Source organism: Carassius carassius, chromosome 9 (assembly GCF_963082965.1).
Source record: "Carassius carassius chromosome 9, fCarCar2.1, whole genome shotgun sequence".
NCBI lineage: Eukaryota > Metazoa > Chordata > Actinopteri > Cypriniformes > Cyprinidae > Carassius > Carassius carassius.
The window spans coordinates 29,986,725-29,997,919 of NC_081763.1; the positions used below are offsets into that span (position 1 = coordinate 29,986,725).

Genomic DNA, 11,195 nt, shown 5'->3' on the forward strand with positions numbered 1-11,195 from the left:
TATATAATTCCATATATAATTCCACATGTGTTAATTCATAGTTTTGATGCCTTCCTTGTGAATCTACAATTTTCATAGTCATGAAAATAAAGAAAACTCTTTGAATGAGAAGGTGTGTCCAAACTTTTGGTCTTTACTGTATATATATATATATATATATATATATATATATATATATATATATATATATATATATATATATATATATATATATATATATTTCTTATGATTTTGGGGTCAGAAATAAGCAGGACATGCTCTTGATCAGTTTTATGAGATTCATGCATATGCGTTACGGTTCATTCAGCAGCAGTACAGTGGACACAAGTTTTGGCCATCTAGAACCCTCTCTTGTCTTCTCTATCTCTGTGTTTGCACACTCTCTCCTGGCTGTCTGTTATGTCCAGTGTTTCTTCAGAGTAGACAGATAGTGGTCTTGCTGAAGCTTTTTCCCGCCTGTTCTCAGCCTGTCGGATGATATCAAGCCATTTCAATTTTCTGTGAACCAGTGACAGGTTAAACTTACTTGGATGTCTTTATAAAACCCTCCCGTGCAATATGTGCATTATTAAAAGTTGTTTATCTGCTTGTTTTTATTTCAAAATTATTAAAAGGCACTGGTTGTAGCCATTCAAGACTGATTACATTGCATTATTAAAGGCAATGTTTGCTTGCCTGTTGCATAACTAAGGAGTTAGTGAGAGGTTCTGAATGGTTGTAACAGCGTAAAAAATATTTTTTGCAGTTAGCTATTTCAAAAATTTAGCAGCACAAACACTATTGATTTCACAGTGCATGGATGTACACATTTATGCATCAACATTGACTTACACTGATTTCAGTGTACAGTATATGAATTCAATGCATATATTTTATCAGTTCGTTTCTATGATCCTGTGTTGCATGCTCTTAATTTTTGAGTCCCAGGAATGCTCTTAGCATTGCTTGGTGTTGGTTAAGTTGTCACTTGCTGCCCTTTAATTTCCTGGTCTCTATGCATGGCTTGAATCGCTCCTTCATTCTTAAAAGTAGAAGTCCTTTATTGGTTTCTTGAAGAATCGTTCCAGTCCACAAAAGATTCTTTAGATTATTAAAATGTTCTTAAAACTAAGAAAAATGATTCTCTTAAGGAGTGTTCACTGAAAGGTTCTTTGGGGAACCAAAAGTGTTTTTTTTTCTATGCCATCACTGTAATTGATGTTCAGCTTCATGAACTCTGAATGCTCTAGTTGTCTTTGCGCAAAAAGGAAAGTGACTTAGCGATTTTTGACTTTATGCCTGTATTTCTGCCAACTCCTCTGCGTTTATCTGCATACCCAGAAAACTATAAGAAATGGGGTTTTCTGAATTTCATTTTCCTGTTACACACTACTAAACCACAACCACAAGAGCCAGAGGAAATGAAGGAAATACATGCACCAATGACCTGAGTGTCAGGGGTTTTTTTTGGGGGGGGGGGGGGGGGGGGGGGTTTAACATTATCTTAACATGGAGGCCACTGAAGTACGTGTTTGCACATTCATTTATTATGGAAGGTGGATGGGGCCAAAATCCTTTAAACGGAACATTGTTCATCCATGTTAATGTCACAACATGCACAGCAGCCAATTAAATTGCTGTATTTGAAACTGTATTTGAAAACACACACTGCTCCAAGTGTGTGTTCACGGTGTGTGTGTGTTCACTGCTGTGTATGTGCACTTTGGATGGGTTAAAAGCAGAGCACGAATTCTGAGTATGGGTCACCATATTTGGCCGTATGTCACGTCACTTTCACTTTTTTTCACACATATGTGATGGTACGTTGTTATATACAAACATTAGACATCATGTTTATTCATGAAGGATGTCATAATGGGACACTGGTATTCTTGTATGCAAATATCAGATGTTTGATCATGAGGGATAATGCATCAGTGCTTTGCGTGTGATGTCAAGCGTATGCCATGATTTGTCATGTCCTTTTTAGCTGTTTAGTTCAATGTTCTTTCTCAGGTAGAAAAGTCTTAATTTACATTGTAGCAATAATTAAATTACTCTAGCATAGCAAATATCAGTAAAGCAATGCTGCAATACACTATTTCTATTTTATATGTCTACACGTACAAAAGAAACCTGTTCAAAATTAGCACATTAACGCAGACGAACAACATGTGTTGACATGGTCAAATTTGAGACCTTTTGGCCCTGTCCACCTTCCATACTGTTGCACATTTATTCTAGACGATGACAAAGATGGAGGATTAATAAACAAGAGACTGAGGAAGAACAATTAGAGAATTAAAGTCCAGAGAAATCACTTATGAATTGAAATCATAACATTTAGCCGTCACAGTAGGAGTCGTTATATGGGTCATCGTTATTATTCTGCTTGTATGGCCATGTGTTATGAAAATAATGAAAACTTAAGCACTGTTGCATCAAGGGAACCTGAGTATACACACATGAGGCGCATTTTAAGTCGCTAAATTTATGATGTACTGATGGTTTGATACGATATATCTTTTTGCTTATATCTTTAATAAGCTTGCTAATATTTCAGGGATCTGTCTCCATAAAAACAGCCTGAACATATCTCCAGAATGAAGCCATGAATCATACATAACTCAAAGAGGCTTTTAAATTTTAATTAAAGGCATTTAATCTTATTTGTATTCTATCTTTTTTTCTTTTTGTTTATTATACATTTACAAAAAATAAAATAAAAAAGACCTATAACACTAGCATGCTCTATTCTTTTTGTATTCTATCTGTTTTTCTTTTTTATTTATTGTATTATTTAAAAGCCCTTGCTACGTGTACTGCGTTTAAGCTAACTAAGACTTGTTATAGCACTTATATATCATTGCTCTTTTATTGTTTTTGATTGTTTCCAATGTCCTCATTTGTAAGTCGCATCGGATAAAAGCGTCTGTTAAATGTAAATGTAAAGAGTCCATTGTTAACAATATTTCAAGGCTTCACTCTCTGTTCATTTGTCTCTCGAGCAAATGCACTTGATTAACTTCCTCTTTTACACATACACACTGTGCCAATGCTATTTTGGGTGAGAAACTGAAACCACCCCTTAACAGCTAGACGAATGCAAATGCACATTTTACACCTTACAATCAACAAATATATTTCTTTCCTACCCATATAAGGTATAATATCAATCCTGAACACTCTGAATGGGTGTCTGAGACATCCGGGCTTGTTTGTATAAATATGACCTGAATAAAGTTGAGAATGCTTCAGTAGTGCACCAACTCTCTGCTCAGTCGTTCTCCCAGATCTGCACAGCAATGGAATGGATTGGATTGATGATGGGGATAAATAACATAAGATAAACGTCCAAAGAATTAATATAACACTAAGATTAATGGACTATGTTGCTTTCAGTTTTTTTACTCCAAATTGTAATTCATGTGTTACCGATTCTTTTTAATTATTTGTGAAATTTACTAGCAATTTCTGAGGGATATATTTTTTTTCAGTGTATTTTTGAAGACCATTTCTGAATTTTGCATTGAGGTTTAAATTGCTTTTGAGTAGCCTGCATTAAGGGACCAACATCGGATCATTTCTGTTCAATGCACATGAAATCTACTCTTTACTCAAAAGACAAAGCCTATGTATGATTAAAACCACCTGTGGGCCTAATCGGGTGTCACATTTCCCATCTTAACAATGTGTTGAAATAACGGTAGAGTGCTGTAATAGTGATAAAGGACAGTGAACTGCAGGCTGACTGGATCGAGTCGCAATGCTTGCTCTTATCTGTGCGTAAGAGGAGCTCAGTGCTGTGCTGATAACGCAGGTTTAGCATAAAAAACAAGAGTGTCAGGTCGTGATAAAAAGAACCGGTTACTGTGAAAAAACACACTAAAAAAACACCTACAACTGAGCACCTGTTGACTGCACTTCACATAATGAACATGCATCAGTTGATAAAATTGTTTTAGACCCATTAAAAAACATATTATTTCCTACTCAAGCCTAAAAGTCAGGCTGCATGTAAGGATGTATGTTAAAAGTGTGAGTGCTTCAAACAGTCATGAATGTCTACACTCAGGCTCCTCCCAGTAAACAACTCTTTTTGGCGCTCCACCTCCAAATAGTAAAAGAGTAAACACACTCTGAACGCACTATCAGCTTATCGGATGAGATGCATGTAACTGTCCATGGTGTCCGCAAAAAATTTGTTTTGGTCGAAAAAACCACCTGGAAAGGTTGATAGATCTTTTGGGACTGTTACTCGGAACAGTGATGAATTTGTAATGTAAATGGCTGGCAAAAATGAGGAGTGACAGTTTGAAAATAGTTTTTATGTTGTCTCTTGCTTTTGTCACTATAGGTGGACAACATTTTGAAAGTAAAGGTAAGAAAAACGACTCTGTCTTTTAAATGTCTTTTAATTATTTTCATTATGAAGTTACATGCATGTTTCAAGACTTTCTACTTAAAAAAAAAATGTGGAGGTATAATTAAAAACAGTATATATAAGATTTTTTAATCAATAGGCTACCGTTTCTGATGCTTACCAAGGCTGCATTTATTTGATCAAAAATACAGCAAAAACTGTAAAAATATTATTACAATTTAAAATAACTGCTAATGTAAAAAATGTAATTTATTCCTGTGATGCAAAGCTTAATTTTCAGCCTCAATCACTTTTTTTTCAGTACCACGTGATCCTTCAGAAATTATTTTATTATGCTGATTTGTGGCTCAAGAAACATTTCTGATAATTATCAGTGTTGAAAATATTTATAAGGTTGCAAAAGATTTCTATTTCTATTTCATTCATGTGGTTTCCCGAAATGTATTAAAGGGCTAGCTCACCTTCCCCATTGACTTGCAGCGTTGTTTTTTTCGTACTATGGAAGTCAATGGAGACCAGCAACTGAAGGTGAACTATCCCTTAAACAGCAAAAACTTTTCAACATTGATAATAAGAACCATTATTAATAACTGAGCACTAATAATAATGGAGCACCAACAAACAAAATAAAAATGTCATGAAATATGCAATTTGTTAATACATAAGATGTAATTAATAACTTTTAAAGATTTCATATTTGTGTTGACCTGTGCTATATTTGTGTACTTGTGCGTAATGCTTGCAACATGATGTGATCTGATTATTCAGTGGCCCAGTTACTGCGAGACGAATCAGAAGATATTAAATGTTTTGTGGAGGTGAAGGATCTCACTTGCTTTTGGGAAGAGGAGAGGAATAATTTACATGCTCAGTATACCTTCACATATTCATACGAGTAAGTGATTGATTATTGCTTTCAGGCTCAAAGCAAAGATTGATATTTTTTTTCAAGACAGCATAAAATGTTATTCACAACATTTTAATTTTAGAAAATGTCAATTAAAAGTAATTTCTTATTTTTACATGTCTTCAGGAATAAGAACAAAATGGCTTGTGTGGTTTCATCTCTGTCTTTACTGGCCAGTAACAAAACCGTCTCCTTCTGCAAACTTGCCAAAACCCCTTTCTTCACGACGCTTGATGTGCAAGTTTTTCGTGATGGCCGGATGCTCTACAGTCGTAGCCTTAACGCTGAGAATTTCAGTAAGTCTTTTAATGCATTACTAAGCATCCTCACTAAGCAGTGCTGGGTAGTAACTGATTATGTGTAATCTTGATTATGTAATCAGATTCCAAAAATGAAGTACTTGTAATTAGATTAAATTATTTTTTTAAATGCACATAATCTGGTTACAGTTAATTTATATTATTTGCATGATAAAATATTAATTCCCTTACTCATTTGTTCCCTCTTTATGATTTATTTTTTAATTGACATGCAGATAAATTTGTTGTTGTAGTAAGTGTTTTTTTTTATCTATCTATCTCTTTGTATTTGTATATCTACATGGTGCAAAAAAATGTCAAATCTATGTGATAAACGCATTTAGTCAAAAGTAATTTGAAAGTAATCCGAATGTAATCTAACTAGATTACCTAAAGTGTGCAATGTAATAGATTACGTTACCAACTACAAGTTACATTACCAACTACAATATCTGTCATGTAATTTGTAATAAGTGATGGACTACAATTTGTATGTAATCTAGCCAGCACTCTTCTATGAGATGTTTTATAATGCTTTTCCTCTCACAGTGTTTCTGGATCCTCCCAGAAACCTCACGGTCTTGAGTTCAGGGAAGGAAGGGCAGTTGAACGTGAGCTGGCTGCCTCCTCTACTCAAATACATGGATGACAGTATGATATATGAGGTCAGATATGCAGAGGAGGGAAGTAACATGGGCAAGGTATTGCACTTCGTTAGACTGTTAGCGCTACTTGAATGAACTGTTGTGTTTTACTTCTTGTTCAAACTCATCTGTGGTGAATTATCTTTTAAGGTAGAGGTCATAAAGGTCAGCACGATGCTGGTTTTGCTTGGCTTACAGTCGGACACCAGATACAAGGTGTGGGTCCGTGTCAAACCTGATGGTGTTGCCTACAAAGGCTACTGGAGTGCTTGGACCGAGCCTGTGCTTGGAGTCACACAGCCCAGCGGTACATGCTTTTTAATGCTTTTTGTAAAGTACAATAAATGTATGAAAGCTTTGTATCAAGCTTTACAGAAATTCATGTTGTCAATGTTTATAATCGCTTTTCACAGAGTATAGTTTACATTGCAATCAATCCAGCAGTTTTGATACATTCCCACTAAGTATAGTTCAAATCTATTACCATATATATACTGACATATCGCTCAAGACTTACTGATATAAAAAGGATAATTAAACTTTATTTGGAGTACTTGTGCACAGTGCACATTTTTTTAAAATAAGTCTAAAATGTATTGACGAGGATTATTGTTTGAGGACTATTGATGAGAATTGTATGATCTTTGAATAATATCTGTCTTTAAATGCAATATATATTTAAAGTATACTTGCAATAGGTCCACTTTAGCACAATCAGATATACTTCAGTATATCTTTAGTTGGAATTCGGCACTACTTCCACTCAATTAAAATGCATTAAGTCCAAAATTAGTTGTTCTGGTTTAGCGGATTTTAAGTATATCTGTTTAATACGCCAAAAGTATAATTGCAGGGTATTTTTTATAGACATAAATATGCAAATGCGTTTGCATGAAGTAAATGTACTTCAAATAGTATATAAGTATATTTATTTTTCACTAGAGTTATACCGCCTTACTTCTATATTCATATTTTGCGGCAAAAAAAAAACAAAAAACAAAACCAGGCAGTTAAGATCTGCTTGAGATTTCATTGACATGTTTCGAACACTGAGGGGAGCACAAATTAACATATTTTTGATGAAATCCTGGAGCTTTCTGACTCTGCATAGACATCAATGCAACTACCACGTTTAAGGACCAGAAAGATAGGAAGGACATCGTTAAAATAGTCAGTGTGACATCAGTGGTTGAACCGTAATTTTATGAAGCTACGAGAATACTTTTTGTGTGCAACGTAAACAAAAATAATGACTTTATTCAACCATTTTTTACTCTTCCGTGTCAGTCTGCATATTCTGGTTCAAATAAATAATGCTGGGCAAAAACTTGAAAGTCATCCTCTCTGTCGAAATCTTCAGACATGTTTTTCCGAAGATTGTTTTATGCACAGCGTGCATCGTCTTCTGCTTGTAAACAAGGGGCAGCACATCCAGGTTCTACAACGGAACATCAGAACACATGCATCGTGGAACTCTCGTGAACACGCAGTGAAGACTGTCATGGGAGAGAAGAAATTGTTGAATAAAGTCGTTATTTTTGTTTTCTTTGTGCACAAAAAGCTTCATAACATACCGGTTGATCCACTGAAGTCATGTCACAAGGACTACTTTAACAATGTCCTTACTGCCTTTCTGGGCCTTGACCGTGGTAGTTACATTGCTGAGTTCATCCAAAATATCTTAATTTGTTAATCTTCGAAGATGAACGAAGGTCTTACGGGTTTACGGACCCCGCCTCCTTTGATTTGATTGGTCATCTCAATCGACCAATAATTTGTGTTTCTCTTTTTTACCAGAGGTGGATCCACTGATCATGCTACTGGTGCTTTTCATCGGACTGATCCTCTGCCTGCTGTCTATGACTGTGATTCTGTCTCACCAAAAGTCAGTTTTCACGAGCACACACCTCAACTAGCTTTCTAAATGAGGACAAATGTATATATACAGTACTAACATGAGGGACACTTTTGTCATCTAATCATAGTTCAATAAAGGCTGATTAAGGTTTGTTGTGTATGTATGGCTGGACAGAGAAACATATAGGCTACTGAAACAATTTCACAAGATGTACCTGTGGAAAATGTATATTTCAAGAATTAAATTATTGAAAAATTGAACAGCTTCTTTGTACTTTACAGATTTCTTCTTAAGAAACTCTGGCCTGACATTCCGACACCAGAGCGAAAGTTTTCAGGTCTTTTTACTGTCTACAAAGGGGATTTTAAGGTAATTTCTTCTTCTTCTTTTTTTAAGAACATCAAAATAGATATATTTTGAATTTCAATAATATTTCACAACAGTGAACATAGTTACTAGCCAATATCGATCATTTCAAAATAGACGAATAATGGCTTATTAAATGTCCTGGTTGATATCAGTCTATGATAACATGAGCCAGGATCTGACCTCTTAAATACAACAGATTATTGTTTATTATTAAATAATACGTTTTTAGTCAATGAAGGACGATATTTGATGTCAACAGCTGTGTGTATGGGTAGGAAATCTGACTGGAACTATAAAACCATTGAAAAAGAGATCATTACTAGTGCTAGATGTTTAGTAATTAACTGGGTTTCCTCTGCCCTCAGGAGTGGATGAGCCAAAATAATAGCAGCATGTGGGGCAGATCAGTCCATGTGTACACAGAGGAGCTTCCTTCACCGCTGGAGGTCTTGTCCGAGGTTTCCCTGACCAGCCATGGGACGTCTCAGAGAGAGGAGAGGAAACCTGTGGAGGAGGACGAGGAGAAGGAGAGCGATCGTTCGGACTCGGGGTTAACGGACAGATGGCGAGAACCTCCTCAAGCTCATTGGCTCATGGAGCAACTGAGGACGCTTCAAGAAAACCCCCAACCTCTGTCCCAGTCATTGTTACCGCAGTCACATGACACCTACGTCACTCTCAATCAAAACTCCCAAGGAGACGGCGTGCGAGAGGTGGACGATGTCTTTGAGGAGACGTTACCACTGCAGACGCTCTTCACCACTGCAGGAACGACATCTTTGAACACCTCGCACTCCGACCTCGGCTCCCTCCAGCAGAGCTCAGGTTCGGGCAGACTGTCGTCACAATCCAGCTTTGAGTATCCCAACCACACGTGGCCCCCCAAAGGGCCGGGATACACCTACATGGCGGTCGCAGACTCGGGGGTCTCCATGGACTACAGCCCCATGAGCTCCAGCAGGATCGTGGAGCTCGGGAGGAACAGAATGTACACAAATGATTACAAAAACGAGATTTTTCTCCATAAGTGTCCGCTCTCCGGTGAACACACTAAATCCAGATCAGAGTTCTGCATGGGTCCCGTTTGGTAAACACGCCATACTTGGGGATAGTCCAACCAAAAGTGATTATTCTGTTATCATTTGCTCACCTTCATGTCATCAAACCTGTATGACTTTCTTTCATCTGTGGAACATAAAAGAAGATATTTTGAAGAATGTTGGTAACCAGGTGCTGGTAGCCATTGACTTCCTTACAATCCATAAAATAGGAGTCAAAGGGAACCGAAATGTACAAAACTACTACAAATTCACATCAGGATCTTACTGGATTTTTCAGAAGAAAAAACACTTCATCAGATAGAATAAGCTAGAATTATAGCATAACTATGGCAGCTGTTGATGAAACATTTATGTACACCACTAAATACCAGTGGGGTGTTTTCTTTGAACTTTATTTACATATTTTTTTTGTCTTTAATTGTAGATACTTTAATTGGTGGCACTTTCCACAAATAGGGTTAATTTAGCTGTGAAATTCTCCTTTTTTTTTTTCTTTTTCTTTTTGCATTTTTGAAATATTGAACAAATTATATATATATTTCAAACCATTGTGGAGTTTATCAATATCTATAGACCAAGCTTACCCATTCCAGCACAATATTTTTATATCAGGTTTTATATATAAAACTTAATTATCACCAATGTTGTTTTGTTTGTCTTTTGGCCTCTTTGTGGAAAGTGCCTGATGACAGTTCATATATCATTCTGTTTTGGGTTTACCAAGTCTGAATCTGTCTTGTAAATTGTACATATATATATATATTTTTAAATGTAAATAACATTTTTCCACTCTGTTTTTGTGGTTTAAGTTAATGCACATCTTTTAGATCTGTGAAACATTAAAGCCTAGAGGAGGGAGTCAGACTGAATTTTCATTAGACCTTCTTTATAGGTCAGTTAATTCAGATAATTCACCCATCCAATCTTCTTCTGGTGCATTCTGGGAATGCTTGTTTGGTTGATTTGGAACAGACCAAAAGTCACCATGACATTATTGATATTTGCAACTCTTTGTATTCGCAACAATTACTTTCAAAGTTTCATTAGTTTTGTAACACAACATGAAAATGTTTTGGGGAGGTTTGATTAGATCTAGGACAGAGGGCGTTTCATTCAAGAGTGTGCAGTTGATTATGGAGGACTACACCCTTCCTGAAACACCACTTGCACCCCAAAGTCGAAACTTAACCAGCTTTGGTGGCATTAACTGAAAACATTCAAGTCATTTTTACTTTTGATAAAATATTATAAAACCATATTTTTACTTCTGTTGAATAATGTGCACTGATGACTCATTCACAGTAAGAGCAAGATTGTATATTAATAAAGTACATTTGTTTTTAATATGTGGTACATTTAAATTACTGTACAGAGACATCCAGCATCAGTTTAACTTTAGTTTGTCTGCCTTTCTCTCTGTGTTCTGTGATCCATGAGGTTAAACCAAGTTTGTTGAATTTGTGAACTGAGTTAATCAAGATTAATTGGTAATACCATTTTTAGTATGGAAACTTGCAAAGAAAAAAAAAAGAAAGTTGTTTTTGCCATTTCTGACCAAAATCACTAAGTGTTGTTTTATTTCACAAATGCACTGGTAATAAGATTGTAAACATATGAATTAATCAGTTTCTTATTCACTATTTTTCTATAAGTAATAAAGATCCTATTTTGTTCTAGAATGAAAAGGATTTGTA

General features: G+C 35.7%; 1 protein-coding gene across 2 annotated transcripts in view; it reads left to right on the forward strand.

Moving 5' to 3' along the window:
• Positions 1-3,901: 3,901 nt before the first annotated feature.
• Positions 3,902-11,195, forward strand: part of epor (erythropoietin receptor) — a 175,080-nt gene continuing 167,786 nt past the window's right edge. The window contains exons 1-8 of one of the 2 annotated variants that reach the window (XR_009435036.1): positions 3,902-4,360; positions 5,132-5,262; positions 5,404-5,566; positions 6,119-6,270; positions 6,364-6,520; positions 8,011-8,098; positions 8,353-8,440; positions 8,806-9,627. Coding sequence is in view for 1 of the 2 variants with exons in the window: in XM_059558915.1 (XP_059414898.1) it covers positions 5,410-5,566; positions 6,119-6,270; positions 6,364-6,520; positions 8,011-8,098; positions 8,353-8,440; positions 8,806-9,531 (1,368 nt within the window). In the remaining variant the exon portion in view is untranslated. Of the gene's footprint in view, positions 4,361-5,131; positions 5,263-5,403; positions 5,567-6,118; positions 6,271-6,363; positions 6,521-8,010; positions 8,099-8,352; positions 8,441-8,805; positions 9,988-11,195 lie in introns of those variants that run through there. The other variant, XM_059558915.1, reaches the window with a different exon arrangement.